The 20,722-nt window shown below is 40.1% G+C and overlaps 1 protein-coding gene across 23 annotated transcripts in view; it reads left to right on the top strand.

The window, feature by feature from the left end:
- Window positions 1-20,722, top strand: part of PDE4D (phosphodiesterase 4D) — a 1,724,553-nt gene that overhangs the window by 1,646,909 nt on the left and 56,922 nt on the right. For 22 of the 23 annotated variants that reach the window (XM_077117214.1, XM_077117215.1, XM_077117218.1 and 19 more), the window contains one exon: window positions 19,079-19,191. In XM_077117214.1, coding sequence (XP_076973329.1) covers window positions 19,079-19,191 — 113 coding nt within the window. Of the gene's footprint in view, window positions 1-18,689; window positions 18,993-19,078; window positions 19,192-20,722 lie in introns of those variants that run through there. The other variant, XM_077117233.1, reaches the window with a different exon arrangement.

The following is a 20,722-nucleotide window of genomic DNA, read 5'->3' as shown; positions in this document are numbered from 1 at the left end:
CAAACAGGTTCAATTCAAGCACCAGCCCACTCTGAAGGAGAATTACTTTATCAATGATTATATTGCTAAAGCCCTGATGCATTCACTGCCAAACCTTCATAGCCCCACAAAGCTGGAGTCTAGGATGAGAAGGCTCCACTCAGGGGTAGGAAGAAGAGGCAGGCAATGGGATCAACAAGTGAGTAGTTTGAGCTGCAAAGTTTAATCAAGTTCTCGTAGTGCTGAATGCTCTTTAACAACCTATCTGGCAATCCCAGTTATTCCCCTCTGCCTCCGACAATTGTCCTTTTAAAATATTTTCTTCTTGGTGTTCTCAGCTTCCAACTGGTTGAGTTTCTGTGCTTCTGGGGACTCATGCCTACTCTTTTTTATTCAGCCCGTGTTGTAGCTCCCTATGTCCTTCTCTTCCTCACTCCTTGGCTTCCGCTGTAGAGAGTTTGAGAAGGAAAACACAGTTTTGAGCATGGTGCGCTAGGGTGCTCTAGGGTCTGCTGCCATGGGCTGGTTCTTTCCCTGTCTGAGCCACCAGGTCCGCTCTTCCTGTTGTTTACACACTGTTCCCACAAGCCCAGCCAAGTTTGCAAACTGATCCAGAGTTAGGGGATGGAGGAGGGTGCAGACATCCTCTCTAGGAGACCTGTCTGGGTCCTTTAGGCTTTCTGGTGTTCTTTGCATGCCCTGTGGTCGTGCATATGGAGATCTTTGGAAATCACTGTGATTGCTCATGTGTTGTTCACCACCTCCAGAGAGTGCTCTCCTTAAAGCCTGAGACCTTGCTGTATTGACTTCTGTAGGTTGAGCACTTCACCCCAGCAGGTGTTCAAGGAGTATTTGTTGGGAAGTAATGAATGGAACCAAAGTTGAGTAGAGAAGGATGAATCATGTAACAATCTCTAGTTTCCCAACTTTGTCCATGGAAAAGGCTTGCCCCGGACAAAACAAAGCAGACAAAATCTATAGATTCTTTAAAACCCCTGGACCCATCACTGCTCCCCACCCCCCACACCCCCAGCTTGCCTGCTGCTCCTACACTGAGCTTGTCACGGGACAGATTACTATCCATTGAAGGAACTTCTGCCTGAAGGAAGTAGGCTGTGAAAGGCAGGAGTTCAGAAGACAGATGGCAAGTGGGAAGTAAAGAGAAGATAGTCAAGTGCAAAGACCAACAAACAGACAAACCCCATTGTGAAGAAATATGCAGAGAAGGGACTCTAAGGAAACTTGCTGACAAGTGTGGTGAAGGTGGGTGAGTCACAGAGGATGGTGATGACAGATGGGCCCAGTGTGGTGGATTTTAGAGGGGCTCTGGGGAATCTCACTAAGGTTTGAATTCAGTCCTATAGGCATTCAAAAATCAAGAATATGGTCTTGGTTAAGAAGCAGTATTATTGTTACAAAAGAGATATTTGGGGTACATTAGGCAATTTAGGAGGGATTGAAAGAGGGGAAAAAAAACAGAGATGGAGGGAGCGACTAGGTCCACTAGCAAACCATTTACAAGGTGGTAAGCACCAGAAAGGAAAATGAGGGCCAAATGGTAAGGTTTAGTTTTCATATTCATTTGCCAATGAAGGGTTTAGACTACATGGTGGTCTTTTGGGAACAATGATGGACTTTTGAGAACAGTGCTCCCTGCCTGGTTAGGTCATTAGTAAGTGTTAGCTCATTGGGGTCAGATATTTTTAGTCAGGGCTGCGTTCCTCACAACACATCTCAGAGGGGTCCAGTTGGTCCATGGACAGCTGGATCATTTGACCAAGACCATTCCTGAGAAACTGTTGTTAGAACCAGGAAAGGAATCTATGTGTTTTGATTCCAGATCATATAGTCTTCCAGTGACCCCATGTTAGCATTCCAGATTCCAGAAACACTTTTTAATTTTTCCAACTTGAGATTATAAAGTCCTGATGGGTTACATCTAAAACACTATTCTCAGGAAGGTTCTGTCACCAGTGGTGATGTAATAGTTTACAAACTGGCCCCTGAGACCTATAGATCTATTATAATTGGCCCATGAAGTGTTTAGTTTTTCTTTTTTTTTAATTATTGTCAACATGTTAAAAATAGAACTTTTTGCATTTAAAAAATCACATTTTGGGAATCTTGAAAAATCTGAAAATCTGGCAACAGTCAGCCAGCATTTCCACATGGGACTGATCTGCTGTGCCCTCTGCAGTCTCCCACTCACTGCCCCATAGTCACCACCAAACACCTCTTTGATTCATTCACATTATTTGCCATATTGCTATAGGCATTTTTTTTTAACACGGGCAGGCACCAGGAAACGAAAGCCGGGTCTCCGGCATGGCAGGTGAGAACTCTCCCACTGAGCCACTGTTTCCCTCCCTGCTATAGGCATTTTAGTGAAGGATCCTTGCTTAATATGTTTAGATGGCAAGGTAAGCCTGTAGTGCTCTGTAGGAAATGCAAACATTTCTGGAAATGACTTATAAAATAAATGCATACCAGACAGCTCAGTGCCTTCTCACTTACAGTAGAGAAATAGAGGGGAAATATTTTTTTTATTATAAAGGGGGAAGAAGACAAAATTAACATTTATTAAGCGAGGTGATTTAATATTCCCTACCTCAGTATTGTCAAACATTGGCAGGTTGCAAAATCAATTTAGAGAGTCATGATTGAAAATATTTTTTTTTAATTGAAGATACTAGAATAGAAAGTACTGGAGCACATCATAAATAGTAAGGGAAATATTATTTCATGATAGTTCTGTTTCAATTCTGTCTCAATAGACGAATACACACACACATGCAGTTTCAATTATATATTGAATGCCTTTGCCTTGGGTATATATAATTCTTTTTTGTTAGTTTCACATAAACTTAAATATGTGGTTTGCTAAATAAAGCCTGTAAACAAATACTTACCATGACTATTATGTGTTAAACACCAGAGTTGCTTTTTAAAAGAGTCCACCCACCCAGGGTGTTTTAAAAAACAAACCTAGGCATCAAAGGATTCTTGTACATATTTTTTGATACTATTAGTAAGCACCCACATCTCTTCAAAACTGAACATAATTAACGATAGTATTCATTGCACCTTCTACTTTAAACAAGCATACTGAATCATAATGTAAGCTTTATTTCTTACTAAGGTTCACTGTCAAAAAACTTGAAAGGGGGAAAAGAAGTGTAATTAGTAAAGTATCAGTGGCAGAGAGAGTTCAAATAGAGTCAAGAGGCTACTCTGGAGTTTGCTCTTATGCAAACTTTAGGTAGACCTTGCTACCTATCATAACCTGCTAACCCCCAACCAGGACCATTCCAGCCAAACCTAAAGAACACCTAGGGCAATATATAAGACTCCACAAGGGTTCCAGGCACTAGAGTAACTTCCCAGAAACCTACAACCTCCAGATGGGTCCCTGGTCCAGATAAGTCCTGAAACCTAGCCCAGCCTCCCCAGGACATCAGATAGTTCCATTTCCCTACCCCACATTAGTGACAGACCCTTCCAATATAAACTATTTAGAATTGTGATAGCCCAAATAACCCCAAAGAGAGGTATGGAAAGATCAAAGGTGATGGCGAAATTATACATAGAAGATAGGACTTAACAAATGAATATGAATGCTGAATCATTAAATTGATATCTCTTTTAGTCTCCAGTATTTTAGAGCAGCTAGAAGTAAAAACCTAAAATTGTGAAATTGTAACCCACGTCAAAGTCTGAAATATGTTCTACAACTAATTGCGGTGCTGTGCTTTGAAATTTATAGCTTTTTTGTATCTATGTTATTGTTCACAAAAAAAAGAAGGAAAAAACAGTCGATTGTGATGATAAAAAGTATTTACACCCGCTAGCCTCCTATATTCTGGAGCAGCTAGAAGCTAAAATATGAGAGGATCGTCTGGTAGCCCATGACACACTCTGGGATCTGTCCTGTAACCACTTTTTGAAGAGAGCTTTGAAAACTATTTCTTTTTTATTTCTTTGCTTTGTGTATATGTTATACTATACAATAAAAAAAAGTTAAAAAAAAAAAAAAAGCTTGAAAGCCACCACCTCACTGATTTAATCCTCCCCCAAATCCTGTAAGAGTGGATTCTGGGGCTTCAGGGAAAGATTGCTGTCTCCACAAGAGCTGAAACTCTCCGTAAGTTTTTGATTATTGGAAGAACTCAAAGAATACCAAAAAAGGAATGGTCTGAATAGTGGAGGCCTTGAAGTAGATAAAGAAAAGACACTTTCAAGGTGGCCTTTCAATTATTGGATCTCCCTGCTGCTAGGGTCATTAGTAATTGTTAGTCATTGGGGACAAATGATGAAAGCAAAACATACAATCCGAAATTAGAAAGTGGGCCTAAATATATAGGAGCTTCTCCAGTGGTTAGATTTGTAACAAAATTAATATGAACTGGATCACTAATTCCAGTGAAATAGTGGATGCTTAAAGCATAGTGATACTAGCAAAATGACAAAATTCACAAAACTTAAAATTTCACTGCAAGAGTTAAGATTTGTAGTGTTATTTTAAAGAAAATATGAAGCCACCAGAAGGGCACAATTATAACAATTAATTTTAGTAGCTCTTAGACTTGTTTTAAATCAACAATGTTCTACTCTTATTAATGCCCTAATTATCACAACACAAAATGTTCACACATGAATAAAAGAATTTATGGTTAATAAATATGTCCTGGAGATTTGTCAAAGCATGTATAATATATGTATACTCATTATGTTTTCAGACTATGAGAAAAAAATGCAATACAATTTTTTCTCTCTTATCAAGGAGCTGTCATTTAAGCATAAGCACACTATACTCAAAAATAAAATTTGGATTGACAAGATTAGGGCATTAGATTGCTATGGAATGTGATATGTTTCTAAAGACTAATCTTAAGAAAGAAAACATAAATGGCATGCTTTATGCATCTTGCTTCATCTTGCTTAATGAAACAACAACTTAATGAAACACTTCCTCTCCATTGATCCTTCTGGGTTATCAATCCACTTTTCCGATTCCCACAATATCTATTAGCTCAAGGCTATACATTTCAATATTCAGCCCCATCTGCCCTCAAAGGAGTGCTAATCCATCAAGGCTATTTTCTACCTACACTTATAACTTTTATTCAGGCCTCCAGGCATTTCTCCCACCTAAAAGAATGTCAGCTGACTTCCTCCTCCCACAGCCATTCAAACCAGGACTTGGTTTAAGACTACATCCGGTTCACCTTCTTCATGGAACCTTGCACACTTAGCTACAGTTCATGCAGCCCTCTTTCTTTGCTGAACTACAGTAGCCCTCCATGGCTGAATGATTTATATGCCACCTGATACTGTTCTCTAGACAGTACCTGATCATGTGTCTGATTTTCTCAGCAGGATACTATAAATTCCTTCCCAGGCACAGACCACTGAATCTTTGATGCTCTTGTGTTTTCCAGTAATTAGCACATCAGAGAGGCTCAATAAATATATATGTATTTATTGACTGCTCTCTTTCCAGGGAAAAGAAAGAGAGAAAGAAAGGAGGGAAGGGAGGGGGTAAAATTACTTTCTGACCGTTTCTCAGCAGCATAAGAAGTCATGGGGAGAGGAAATATGATAACTTTGGTAGAAAGTTTGTAAGTTCAAACATGTGGAATTTACAGAATACATGTGTTGTGTTTAGGTTTTGGACTCACCTGAAATGATATAGGACAAAGATTTCCAGAGTATGTTTCAGGAGATGATAATTGTTATATGGGGGGAGAAAAAAAGGATAAAAAGTCAAATAGGTTTAGATACCTCTTGTTTAATGAAGGTCTCTTTACCGTAGAACTAGCTTTTCATAGGGTCATGTCCATTACAAATCGCTGTGAAGAGGCTTCCTCTTCAGCATTTCCCAAATTTAGTTGACCACAAAACTCTTGTGCTGAAAAGACTCTTGTAGGAATAGTGTTTGTTGTAACATTCTTTGAGAAATGTTGGAATGGTCGTCCCAGTAACCTCCTATGGTGGGTGGTCCTCAGTCATTTTCCAATGACATGTCCTGTATGTATTTGTATACAGGGGCTTTGAATGATTTGGTTTGGTCTTGTGAAGGCCTTAAATTGTAGATCTTACACTCTTTACTCATATTCAGGTCACAGCTGGTTAATGCGCAAGGGTTGATGGTGATGATAGGAAAGTAATAATTGGTTTAGTATTGAGAATGTGTGGCAGAGTTAGGAAACCTTCATGTATTAAGTGCCTTCTTTCAGACTGACTTCTTTTAAAAGCCCTTTAAGGTGAATCATAATAATAATTACTATCTATTGAGTACCTATTACAAGTCACATACAGACCATGCCTTACATGTTTCTTGTAACAACACTGGAATTCCAAATTTACACAACAGCCTCAGGTATTTAAATGGCTAACTTAAGATAACACAGCTAGAACAATGGCAAAGCAGGAATTCAAATTCATAACTGGTGACTCAAATGTCATATTCTGTCTGATCTGCCATACTGTTTCCCATGGGGAGCCCTCTAAGCTGTAGAGTATTGCATGAGTATGAAAGGACTTTCTTATCCAAATCCAGAATCTTCCTAGATAATCTTGTATGACTAGAAAACTGATTTCTCTTATTTGATAAGTTTGTATAATAGAGCCAGTTCATATTATACAAGTGGACAAGCCAAGTTTATCTGATACAACCTTGGATTTTGAAGCTGGCTCTGTAATGCATGCACCTTTAACAGAATCAGTTTTACCAGTAGGCCAATAGGACTTCTCATTCATATGTTCTACTTAAAGCAACAGCAATGAGAATAAAAAGTGAACGAAAGAAATTACCCTTTCAAGGATCTGTTCAAAATGTTTAAAATGGCTTCGTCTTTCTTTGGAAATTTTTTGTGCATATTTTTGTTAACGCAACTTAATCCTTTAGATGCAATGAATGTCACTTTGGCACTCCTTCTCCTCAGGTATCCCTAAATGAGAGGGGACTAAATGCTAAGCAGAGATTGCATAAGAAAGAAAAAAAGAGGAAGAATGAAAGCAGCGGGAATACTGATTCGATAAAGAAAGATTCTGGGATAGTGTTTGATTAAAACAATTACTTTCTCTCCTCTACTCAGAAAAGAATTCTTAACCTGGAGCACTGTTACTTCAGGGAGGACAGAGAACATTTTTAAATTAAAAAAAGAAAATTGATCATACACATTTATTCAGTTTTCTGGAGAAAAGGGATATAAAGTTTGCATCAGATTTTCAAAAGGCTCTTTAGACTCCCACAAAGATTAAGAAATACTATGCTGAGGTATCTTTTTAAGTACAAGGAGTGAGAAAGTAAACCTACCACCAATATCCTCTTTATGGGAAATGATTTGAGGAAATACTGCTGGCAAGTGAAAAGTGAGAACAGAGAGCAGGATTTAGGGGAGAGAGTGGGTATGAGAAAGAATTGTGAGCAATGAATCATGTTAATTTTACAGGGAAAACAAATGCATAATATAAGGTGATGTGGAATCATATTATAAAGGTTAAGAAAGGATTCTTAAAACAGAAGTCATTGTCTAAAGAAAAACCTAATACTAAGTCTAGAATAAAATATCTGAATTATTATTAAAAAAAAGAAAAAAAAAGGAAAACCCAGGAGAGTGTGTATGTGGGAATCAAAGGATGGGGAAGGGGATGCAATTGGATGGTGGGGATTGGAGGAAAGAAAATGCAGGACAGTCTTATTGGGACTGGATAGATGTTATTTTATTTTGTTATACTGAGAAATATAAGTTTAAGTACGGCAGTTAGAAGTAAAAGTGAGCACTGCAGATTGGCTGATATAAAACAACCAGAGGAGGTAGGAGAGTCAGCAGTTCTCCCCACTTCAGTTTATATTGGGCACCCACCCTCCCAGTCTTGGCAGAATGGCACACAATCATAGTCCATTCGCCCTTTTCACTTCATACCTGTGTACTGACAGATTTTTTTTGTGTAAAGATCATTCTATGTATATGTTACAGGAGGTATCAATTTTGATTCTAATATTAATATTTCACCTAGATAAGATACTATGGTATGCTCAGCTATTCCTCACTCTGGCAGCATTAGCTCCCAATTGTCTTAGTTTGCCAGGGTTGCTATGACAAATGCTACACATTGGTTGGCTTAAACAACAGGAGTTTGTTGGCTCACAGTTGGAAGGCTAGAAGTCCACATCATGTATCCCCAGGCCATGTCATCTCCAAGAGTCTGTAGTGTTCAGATGCTGGTTCAATCTCTACCTTTGTCACATGGTTATCTGTTTCTTCCGCCTCCTTATAAAGATCCCAGTCACATTTATTAAGGCCCACCCTTATTCAACTTGATCTCATACTTCTAACAGCCAAACTTAAACTTATATTTCTCAATATAACAAAATAAAAGAATATTGATCCAGTCCCAATAAGATTGGGACTGTATTTTCACTGCTTCAGTCAAATAGGATCTCTGAAGATCCTATTCAAAAATGAGTCCACACCCACAGTGACTACTGGAGTTAGGACTTGAATATGTCTTTTGTGGGGAATATGATTCACTACCCAACACTGATACTCTTAAAAGACAGAGGAAAAGCAAAGACTGAGACCAAGATTGAGAACAAGGAATAGATAAATAGCCAGACAGAAATGAATACATTTGGAGAGTGACACCTAGGACAACATTACTGCTTGATTCTTACTTGGAAGGAAGTATGCTTATTAGTTAGATAACAAGCTCATTCTTTTGGATATTCATTCATACAGTAAATGTTTGCTGAGTGCCTATAAATATCAGGAACTGTCCTAGCCACTTCTAGAAAGATCCAGACTCAAACAGAAAAGCAATATAAGCAAATCCATTGAGACAGAGGCCAGCAAAATGTGTCCAGGCAGAAGAATTGACTAAGAGGAGGAACTTAAGTGGGATAGTGAATAAAAGAGAGTTTGGAAAGCATTGACAGACCATCTGAACAAAGGCCTTATGTGAACCCAATAAACGAGATTTAATGCAATGATCAGAAGGGAGCTGTACAGCAGGTTCTTGAGCAGAGAAGTGACACATGGAAAACAGGGTTTAAGGAAGATTATTCTGACTTCATACACAGGACTCAGGAGAACAACTCGGAGGCCATTACATGAATCTAGAAAGACAGACATGAAGATTTAACTGAAGGTGGAAATTATAGAATTTAATAAGAAATTGGCAAATCATTTGGCAAAGTAGTAGATGGGACTGTGATTGGGAGAAGTATTGCCATAGGCAGAGATGGGTGTAAATAGATTCTCCAAGCCTTCCTATTTATCAATGACTTTATTTCTCAGAATATCTAGATTTCAGTTTTTTTTTAAAAAGCATCCCTACACCATGCCTGAAATATATAAGTGATCTAAACTCAGAATTCTAAATTCTTGGTACCGAATGGAATCTTTGAAGGCATCTGATAAGTTAAGGAATTTCCTGTGACAACGATAAAGATTCAAAGACAGGGTCATACCAGAAGGTTGATGGTATATGCTACAAATACAAATCCTCCACCACCCCCAGGAATAAAGTGACTCCTAAGGTTATAAAAGGAGAATGTAAACATATATAGTTGTGCCATTGTTTTTTTACCAGCCTTTTTGCAAAATGTTTGTTGTTACTTTATTACCTTTTCAACAAAAACAACTTCCTTACTGGCATTTTTTAACACCCTCTTTAGAATTGTGTTGTTGATGTATGAGTTAAGAATAAAAACCAATTTTAGCCCGAACTCCTGGGTAGATGGTCTGTCTTGACTATCAGTGGCCATTCTCTCTCTCTTTTTTTAATACTCCTTTTTATTTGCTCCTGATGGCTTTTCCTCCAGCTCTCGGCATCACCTAGGATTCTCTCTTTCTTTCTTTCTTTCTCCTCATTCCATGTTTTCTTTACATTCTGACCCATTACTTCCACTACCTGATAGAAGTTCATGTCTTCCAACCATTTGCTCCCAGCCATGGGTCTCCTATCAGTTATGGAACAGGTAAGGTATGAATAAATGAGTAAATGAACAAGTAGAATATCCAGCTAGACTTTGCTCCAGAGCTTTCTATAATCAACTATCTATTGTGAGTTGTCACACACCTGTTCCTCTGGCACCACCAATCATCTTGTCCCAAACTGAATTCGTCATCTCCAACCACCTGTCAACCTGGCATAAGGCAAAGTCCTTAGAGACATCTGTCATCTGTCCTTTTCTTTTCATCCAAAGCTCCAGTCCTCCCTATTGATTCTACCATTTTGGTGTCTCTTGAACATATCCATGCCTCTCTATTTCTGTTCATCATCTCTCACTATTGCAGCAACACTCTCCTAACTAATCTTCTCCTTCAGATGACTTTTCACACTCTTCCCAGACAAATCTTTCTGAAAAGCAAATCTGGCCATGTGGCTACCCAGATAATACTTTTAGTGGCTTCTTTGGGATAGAAAAAATAAACTTTCAAAATATTATACGAAGTCTTCCAGGACTATTTTTCCACCTTTATCTTTATCCATTGTATGACCAAAATGTTGTATCCTTATCTGTTCATAGCTATGTGAATGGCCTATGTTCTCCAACTGGCATGCAATGGCATACGTATTGCCTTCTGCCTGAAATGTCACCTTCTGTTCTTCACCTGATGAACTCATCACTTCATCCCTCAAGACTCAGCTCTGGCATTCTTTCATTCAGAAAGTTTTTCCATATCTCACCCAAGCTTGTGGTTGGTGACAGCTTCCCTGTCCCCTATCCTCTGCCATGTGCTTATATCACATCTGTACCTTCTGCCTTGTTTTAGTGGACTATTTACATACTTATTGTCCTATAATTGCCTTCCTCAATGGGTTATGGCCAACCTCCCTGAAACCTAAGTTGTTTCTTCTCTTCTATATTTGTTTATTAAATGAAAAGAAGATAAGAGAATAAGTGGTCTGATAATCATAATCAGTAGGATGTAAATTCCTTGAATCTAGGCAGGGACGTTTTTTTAAACTTTTTTTTTTGTATAGTATAACATATATACAAAGCAAAGAAATAAAAAAGCAGTAAGTTTCAAAGCACTCTTCAACAAGTAGTTACAGGACAGATCCCAGAGTTTGTCATGGGCTACCATATGATCCTCTCATATTTTTCCTTCTAGTTGCTCCAGAATATAGGAGGCTAGAGGGCTTAAATATTTTTTTTATCATCACAATCAACTTTCCTTCTTTTTTTTTGTGAAAAATAGCATATATATAAAAAAACTATAAATTTCAAAGCACAGCACCACAGTTAGTTGTAGAACATATTTCAGAGTTTGACATGGATTACAATTTCACAATTTTAAGTTTTTCTAACTGCTCTAAAATACTGAAGACTAAAGGAGATATCAATTTAATGATTCAGCATTCATATTAATTTGTTAAATCCTATTTTCTCTGTATAACTCCACCATCATTATCTTTCCATACCTCTCTTTAGGGGTGTTTGGGCTATGGTGATTCTAAATTTTTGATATTGGAAGGGTCTGTCACTAATATGGGGTAGAGAGTTGGAACTATCTGATGTTCTGGGGAGGCTGGGCTAGGTTTCAGGACTTATTTGGACCAGGGGCCCATGTGGAGGTTGTAGGTTTCTGTAAAGTTGCTCTAGTGCCTGGAACCCTTGTGGAATCTTATATATTGCCCTAGGTGTTCTTTAGGGTTGGCTAGAATGGTCCTGGTTGGAGGTTGGCAGGTTATGATAGGTAGCAAGGTCTCCATGAAGTTTGCGTAAGAGCAACCTCCAGAGTAGCCTCTCAACTCTATTTGAACTCTCTCTGCCACTGATACTTTATTACTTACACTATTTGCCCCATTTTGGTCAGGATGGAATTGTTGCTCCCACAGTGCCAGGTCTGGATTCATCCCTGGGAGTCATCTCCCACTTCGCCAGGGAGGCTTTCATCCCTGGATGTCATGTCCCACGTGAAGGGAGGGCAGTAATTTCACTTGCAGAGTTGGTCTTAGAGAGACTGAGGCCACATCTGAGCAACAAAAGAGGTCCTTCAGAAGTAGACAGGGACTTTTGACTGCTTTGTTCATTGCTAAATATCTATCACTTAGTATAGTGAATGGCATATACTAAGTACGTGCTCAAAAGCAGTTATTGAATGAATGAATGAATTTCTCCAAAATAAGCAGTACTTCACATATCTTGCCTTATGTAAAAGAAATAATTTTCAGTCTTAACCATAAATGAAAAAGAACTCAAAGGAGAGCTGAGTTTACTATAGAAAGAGGTCATTGATTAAATTCTATATAAATTCTGCATGAATCTCACAGCAAGGCTTTTCTATCTTAAGGCAAATTTATAAGGTACATACATGTATTCAGAGGGCATTCCTGCCCCTTTTCTTGAATTTCTCATTTTTCTTTCTCTCCTAAAAAGTGCTTCAGGTAACTATTAAGTTTCTGGATCCATAGGTTTTCCCTAGGTATTAGTTGATAAGTTTACTTGAATTAACAGGATTATTTGCATTTAAATTAAAAACATAACATAAAATGGGGAAGGAAAAAGAACTTACTAGGTGAGCAGTGCAAGGCTATTTATTTAACTCATATTCTCTCATTTAAACTAAAATAATCTACAAGGTTCTTGTTATTTGCCCCAGTCTATAGATAAGAAAAACAAGGCCCCAAAATATTAGGTGAATTGACTTGGATTATGGTTTGTATGTCGTGCAGTGGAGATTGGAAACTTCAGTTTCCTTTAAGGAGTAATACTGCTTTTGGTCTCACACATGTCATATGGAGCCCTTAACCTTGATTAAACTTGGTTCAAACCCCAGTTCCTTGGAAAAAGTCCTCCCTAGTCTTGCGTTTATTTCCTAACGCTTTCTTCTTTCTCTGTCTCTGCTCTCTAATGTCAGTTTAGGCAGACATTTCTCCCTGAACCAATCTGGCTTCAAAACTCAATTCCTTCATTGGTTTAAAAAAAGCAAAACAAAAATTTTATCTCAGAATTTTGTGCCTTTAATACAGTTATTAAAGTCTGGGGTGGAAGGGAAGATTTACAGGTTGGAATTACATTAAGACCAAGCTGACCCCTTTTTGTTACTCACACGCACACGCACACACACAAACATACATGTATTTCCTCGGGAGAAACCAGCAAATTCTTCCCATGTCTTACGAAGAAGAGATCATAGAATAGTTCCATGAAACCACGGTTCCTCAAGGTATCACCTCGTCACAAGTAGCCTCATTAAATACTCTCTTGCAACAGGGTCTCCCTGGAAGAAATTACTGAGAATGTAGTTTTCTCCATCTTGTTATACATAATGAAGATTTCAGCAAATAGTAGGTTGTGTTTTTTTAAGAGCAAAAAGCCTATCCCTTCTTAAGTCACACTGGGCAGTCCTTCTATTCATGTTTGACATATCACAGGAGTATTGTCTTAGAAAAGAGTAATTGTCAAAGGAATAAATGTTCTATAAATTATTTGATTTTTTTATTTTAGCAATAATATGGCCAAAGTTAACGGTCTCATTGACTTCGGTCTTGCCTCTTTCAAGTCCATTTATTCCACAGTCCTAGAATTTTCCATCTAAAATAAAACCAGATCCCGTACCAGGCAGCATTCTGAAGCACTCAGAAGCTCCTCGTCCTGAAGATACCATTGAAAGATCCTACCTGCAGGTGCCCTACAGGACTCCCATGGCCAATGTCTGGATTTCTTCAGGCTCTTTTCCCCTGAGCAAGGCCCTACTCATGGTAGTTCATTTCTGTATATATACATGCACACAAATTCTGTTGATCCTAGGCCCATGTGTTTGTTCATGTTGTTTTTTTGAAAAATCCTCCCTATCTCGTCACTTACCTCCTATTTCATTCTTTAGAATTCAACCTTGAGATTCCCATACTTGAAGGAACCTACTCCCACTCCACGTCTGCTCCAGTCTGTTTAAATAGCCCTATTTTCTTCTCCCATGGCCCAGTGATTCCTTCTTCCTGAGTGCTTTCTTGAATACAGTATTCCAAAATGGTCTCCTCCACTGGACTCTGGCGCTCCTTGAGATAAAGGACACTCATTTGTTTAGTGATTTTGTTTCTGGAGACTCTAATAAAGGGCATGACACATAGCTGGTGCTAAATAAATGTTCATTGAATTACTGATGGGACTAGGAGTCAGTGAAACTCAATACAGTATTTATATCATTTCAAAAATTCTACTCTAGTCCTAGGCAGCCCTAGGAAAAATAAAATCTGTACATAATGGGAAGATAAAAGGAAAAGAAAAACTAACAAAATTAGTTACATCCACCCGTTGAAGATTTTTTGAAGTACTAAATGTAAGTCTAGGTATTTCATGAGATTTTTAAAACTTCAAAACAAGAACTTGATGCCAGCTACACTTGGAAATTAGAGCAGCTTGCCAATGGCAACCTCTGCTTAAACAGGTTCTGTGTACACACTGAAAGCAAAAAACCCAACACCTTCATGTACTTCCCATCAGATAAAATGTATAGAGGAAAAAAATTGTCAGCAAAAGTTAGAGCTAACCTGTACAAAATCGGTAACTTCTTTAAGTAGTGAACTCAGCAAAAGTCTAGCTCAGAGCAGTCTATGGGGAAATAAGAAATCGTCTTTCTCCAATTCTCCATACTTCAGACACTCTCAACTCTTCCTTAGAAACAAAAAGGGAATTTTGGTAGAATTTAGGAGAGGAGAAGCTTCATATTGGTTATAAAAATAGAGTTTTAAATATTTGCTTTTCAGTGCTCTTTTGAGAAAATGAATCTGAATCAACTATCAGTTGTTTTAAAGCACAAGTCAGTGATATGTCCAAAATAAGTGATATATTTTGAAACTCTTGTCCTCGATTACACAAATTGACCTGTCTAGGAATTATGATAAACTTATAGAGACCTTTAGCTCCTCAAGTGTCGTCAAAGAAACCTATATCCATGCAAGTTATAAGTCCCAAAATGTGAAATGGTCCACATTTCTATAAGTTGTGGGTAAGTGGTAATCGACTGAACATGTCACAAGAAAATGACCTCAACCTCTTGGCTGATTACTGTGGCTCTTGAGGCTATTACTTCTTTCCTTCTCAAAGAGAAGCTGCTGTTTCAGCATCTTCTCCTGGAGCCTCTGGCACAGTGTCAGGCCATGTGTCAGGGGAACCCTTGAGCACATCATGATGACGGAAGCCAAGTACTGGTCCGCGAAAGCTGAGTACTGTTTGTTCACAAAGGTTCATGAGCAGAACCGCGGGTGTTACATAGTTCAAGGGTTCTTTGAAGAAAACTGATGCTGGTCTAGAAGCAGACTTCTAAAGGCTCAAATGATTTCTCAGTTGCCATTCTGTAGCTCTCTCCTAGCTTTTATGGAATCTAGCCAACATTTTTTTTTTGCTGGGGAGTTTTTCTCCCTTTAGTTCCTTAGCAAGATTTCAGACTGTTCAATAAAAATATTTTCCTATATCTGTAAATAGTGCCACATTGAATACTCTTCTCTACAGGGGAGGAAAGGATTTTATTAATGAATGCGGTATGTGTCCTTGGTAAAATTTAAAATTAAACTGGCTCGCTGTTTTTGTCCTGCTAGCCGTCAATGACATTTAGGTGTGTTGTTTGGTGTGGTGACTCAATTTCCTGTAGGATAACTGGCAACCCCACTTTTGAGGCTTTTTCAGTAGGGATGAAAAGGTCAGTTGCTCGATGTCTTCGAGCATTTGGGGTTAGAATTCCTGAAAGTTAAGTGTTAATAGTGATCGTGAAAAAACCGTGGCTAGCCTGTTCTGCCTGTTAGCCTAGAAATTTGGAAAACGTAGTATTTTCAGCCGTATGCTAATATCAACAATAATTCTTTATTTAAGCAACAGCTTATGGAACAAACTGTTCTTTATTTGGCTGTTAGTAATTATTTTTTTACTTTACCGGTATGTGGATGTGTTCTGCGTCGCTTTTTATCCCCTCTCTAGATTTATATAGCACATGAAGAATATGTTAGAACTTAAAATACATGTACACTCCACATCGTGGTCATAACCAAATGCTGATTGCCCAAATGGTTAGTTCATAATTTGGGCATAAAGTGGATATTTTGAAATAAAGTTGCCCTGCTTGTCACTGTACAATCTTCTACATTCAAGTGCATAATGCCTTGAAGTACTAACCTGAAACTTTCCTGAATGACTTTTCCACATTAAAAAATACACACTGAAATATAATATGTGATGCCACATCCTGGTAGGTCAGAGGCCTGTATTTGTACTTCTGATTTCTGAAAACCTTTGAGAAGTTTGTGAAGATGGGGGGGGGGGGGGGAGTTGCTTACTTACCGGGAGTTCCCCTTGGGCTCAGACTTTGGGGGAGGTGGAGTACCCAAAAGGGGAACATAGAACGCAAAGCCTTAGGGGAACGGAAGGGAGACTCCTGGCTTCAGGCTGTAATGACTGTCTGGAAAGATGATGGTGAACAGATCCTACCCTAAAAGGTTATACAATTTTAACCCATGGGATGTGCTATCTGTGAACAGCTAGACCTAAAATAAGTCAATTTCCAAAATCCTTATCCTGTACAGTAAAGAGAAGAAAAAGGCAAAACAAAAAACAAAATTTTTATATCATATGGTCGATGTACTACCATTGCTACCAAATTATGTTATATTTGCATATGGAAGGTATTAAGTAAAATGAAAATATTTGCATTAGGGTCACTGTCTTAATTTCTGTTAGTGATCTCTAGGAGGTGGGATTACAAGGGACTTTTTACATTATTTATTTGTGAAGTGCTTCGATTTTCTTAACCAGCAGGTTATACTTTTATATTCTTGTAAGCAGGAAAAGGCTATAAAACCTATATGGATAAATTATTTTATACTTGCTATTTAAAATTATCTTTTAGATTGTGTTTTTTGTCAATGAAAAAAAAAGAAGCCCCAATCTTACACTTTAATTCACTTGGTAAGATTTAAGCAGTTTGTTCACCTAAAGTATATATTTACAGAGATTGGTACAAAAATAAAGTAGAATAAAAGAGGCAAATTTTAACCTAGAGTCCTTAGAGTGAATAGCAAACAGTACAAGAATCCTTGGTAATAACTAGCCTCGTGGCATGTGTAACAAGTACTTTGAAAGTTATTCTAACTTTTCATAAATGTTATATAAAAATCTATCTGGAAAATCCCAGGAGCTTGATAGTCAGTCCATGAAATGCTTTGCTGTGCCACTGATCATTTATGGAATCTCAATGTCAAGGGCAGAATTTCTTCGCTGCCAATACCTATAGATTTGAAGACAAAGAAAAGGAAGCCCATCAACTTCATGTAAGCTTTTCAACATATTTTCTCTAGTTGACAATAACAAAGGCCACGAAATAGATTCTCAGGAGTTTGAATTTATTTTCCTGCTGAATGTTTTGCTTATCCACATGCTAACACAGTTTAGTTCTCCTGCAATTGATCAGTTTATGGAGAGTGCCCGTGGTCCCCTGGATCAGCTTTTGTAAACAGAATTGATTCCATGTGGTCTTTGGATATTGTCTTTTCATTTTCTCACGTTTCTAGTTTATTATGCAAATCACGGGTAGAAACACCCTTCCAGACTTTCTTTCTTGGCACAAGACCTTTCTGGTCCCTGATTTACAACTCCACAGATGCAGGGCGCAGGCAAGCAGGGCGCTTAAACCGTCCCCACTATATGGTACATTCGCGTTGCTGTTCCTTTAAGATAACTATTAGGCAATTCTGAATGTGAAAATACAGCAAACTGTCAAACCTGTGAATTCCAAGGAATTCCGATCCTACAACATCGTATATTTTGTTTGCCGGTTTTCGTTCATCCAAAAAATTTCCAAGTCTGGTACTTTAGTAAGGGGCCGGGCCGGATTACTGGAAGGAGTCTGGTCTTAATAGAATTGCATTTATTCCCAGAACCAACCTGCTCCCTTGGAGTAGGTGAATCCTAGACCTTCAGAAACGAAGAGGTGGCGCCGGTCCTAAATAACCTTGTTTGGGCCGCCCGCCGGGCTTTCCCGTGAAGCCCCGTTGGAAACAACGCTTGAGGCCCTGGCTGATGGGTCACCCCGAAGGACAGCAGCTCGGCTGACCGCACCGACTCCCTGGGGTGGGGTGGGGTGGGGTGGGGAGCCGCGCGCCCTCGCGCGCCGGGTCCGCCTGAGCCCCGCGGCCGGCGCAACCGCGGGTGTCTGGACCCCGGGCGGCGGGCCGCGGCAGCTCCACGCCGGGTTTTCCGCCGCTCCCCTCGCACAGACCCACACCAGACGACAGACACACACGCTCGCGCCTCCCCGGCTCCGCTTCAAAGCGAGCGGCGCCCGGGCTGCACGGGGTGATGCCACCCGGAGGCTGTGGTGCCGCCGGGGGCTGAGGCTGCAGGGGAAAGGACGTTGCGGTGGCCGGGGCAGACGATTCAGAATTGTTTTTTTTTTTAGAGGGGGTTGAGGAGGAGCCAGGCAGCCCCGAGGGCCGTGAGGGGCGTGAGAGGGGGAGTGTTCCCGGAAAGCCGCGGCGCTGGAGCCGCGCTGCGCCCGCCGCCCAAGGAGTTGAGAAAGAAAACAGGAAACGTGGTGGCCGCACACCCGGCGGCGGCTGATTCATTCACTTCGAGCGCCGCGCGGAAGGCTCGGCGGGCAGGGCGAGCGCGAAGCGCGCGGGGACGCGGCTCCAGGCGGGGGAACCGAGGAGATCCGGCCGCGGACCAGACGCTCCCTCAGGCGGGGCGGGCACCGAGGCGCGCGCGCGCGCGACAGTCACCCCCTTCGCTGTCCTCCAAAACGGGGCGCTGGCACTAGAACCCGTGCCCTCCGTACCGACGGAAAGTCGCGTTGTGGTCTTTCTGTCCGTGTCCTTCTGTAAAAGTTGGCTTGCCGCACTTGACGCGCCCTCCCTGGATCCGAACTGAGACGTCAAGCTGGAGAGACCGTGCTTTGCCGAGGCCGGCCGCCCAGCGAGCAGAGCCTCGGCTTCCCTCGCAGTGCCAGGCTCGGCAATATGAAGGAGCAGCCCCCATGTGCGGGCACCGGGCGTCCGAGCATGGCGGGGTATGGCAGCATGGCCCCCTTTGAACTCGCTGTCGGCCCCGTGAAGCGCTTGAGAACTGAGTCCCCCTTTCCCTATCTCTTCGCAGAGGAGGCCTACCAGAAACTGGCCAGCGAGACCCTGGAGGAGCTGGACTGGTGTCTGGACCAGCTAGAGACCCTGCAGACCAGGCACTCCGTCAGTGAAATGGCTTCCAACAAGGTAAGTCCCGGCCCCACTGTCAGCGAGGTCCCTAAGCTGCTGATTCCCATGCTCGTGAAGCCACCAGTCCCCATGGCCCCGGGAAATATGTAAAAATATTTGTCACACTTAATGCATATTTGGCTGCTCTTCCCTTGAAGGTTGCTGTTTCCCTGCCTTCTCTCCCTCTTCCATACATTCCAGGCAAATTAAACATTTTGCAAAAGGAATTTTGACATAGTTTGATTGCAGTACCCAAAGGACCATAGTGTGTAGTTTGGGGACGGGGGTGGGGGGGTCCTTAGTGACACTTTGCCCTCGTAGCAGAAACCCAGTATTGCATATTTATAGGCATTATTCTTGGTATTCCCCGGATGAAAAGTAGAGTTGCTAGATGTTAAAGAAATCTTTGGATGTCACCACTTACTGTATTCAAACTCAGAAGTGTTCACTGAACTTGAAACCTTAACCCTCATTTATCTAATTGTCAGGGAAGAACTGAGAGGTTATGTACTAAGTTGCTTAAACACTTCAAGAAACACATCAAGAAAGTTAAAGGCTTCATTGTGGTCATTATGAATGATTCCATGAATCGTGGAGTGGCAATCCAGTTTTCTGAGGTCATCTGGCTTCAGCGATGCTTGAGTGGGGCATTTGTGCCACCTGGACCAAAGTGCTGGTCTTGGCAGTTAATGACGTTTTGGGGGCTGAGAAGTACCTTCAGCCTGAGGCAGCCTTAAAATAACCCAGAAACCCAGGTAGAGTGTTTTCAGTTTTCCTGTATTTTTTGAAATTCTTATTCTTTTCATCTTTGGTTATATAATGAAATAATTGGAAGTGTAGATGTTTTTAAAGACTGTTTGTCTAAAGGGACAGGAAAGGAGCCCTGCTTGTGTTGGATGCAGATAGCTGGTAACTTATTCTGGGCGATTAATAATAGTTGCCTCTTAAAGGTAGTTAAGTATTTTGGGCCACCTATCTATTTACAAGGTCAGGAAGGTTATACTATTTTACTGTTCATATGTACATATGTTTCAATGAGTGATGCTTTTTTTTTTTAAGCTTTCTGTAGTTTTCATCTCATCTGTTTACTTTTTTTTCTCATGGAGTTTGTTAAAGACACTGTAACATAGCAGCCACTTGATTGCCTCATCTTTTGCTTACATTGATAGCATTGTTGTTAAAGTGAAAAATTGGCATCAAATAAACAAAATAAATGGGACTCCCCAGTTGTTACCTGTAGGCACTTCCCCTTTTTCCACTCTAACCTACTCATATGTACACTGTTGAACAAATTATCCTTTTGGTCATTTGGGCCTCATTTTAAAATGAGGCATCAGGTGCCATTGATCTCATTGGGTGAACAAATTATTTTGTCACCAATGAGTTTTATAAAATAACAATTGAAAAAATAGTTTGATTCATTATAACAGTTGACATATGCTCAGTATCTCCAATGTCCTAAATGTTAAATGGGATCATTCTGCGGTGGGCTTGAGTTCTTAATTCTGTTGTCTGGTTAATTATATATAGTAAAAGGAAACTGGATAAT

This window comes from Tamandua tetradactyla, chromosome 9, assembly GCF_023851605.1.
Source record: "Tamandua tetradactyla isolate mTamTet1 chromosome 9, mTamTet1.pri, whole genome shotgun sequence".
In the NCBI taxonomy this organism is placed as follows: domain Eukaryota; kingdom Metazoa; phylum Chordata; class Mammalia; order Pilosa; family Myrmecophagidae; genus Tamandua; species Tamandua tetradactyla.
Note: the sequence above shows the minus strand (reverse complement) of the source record. Positions and strands in the feature narration are given on the sequence as shown.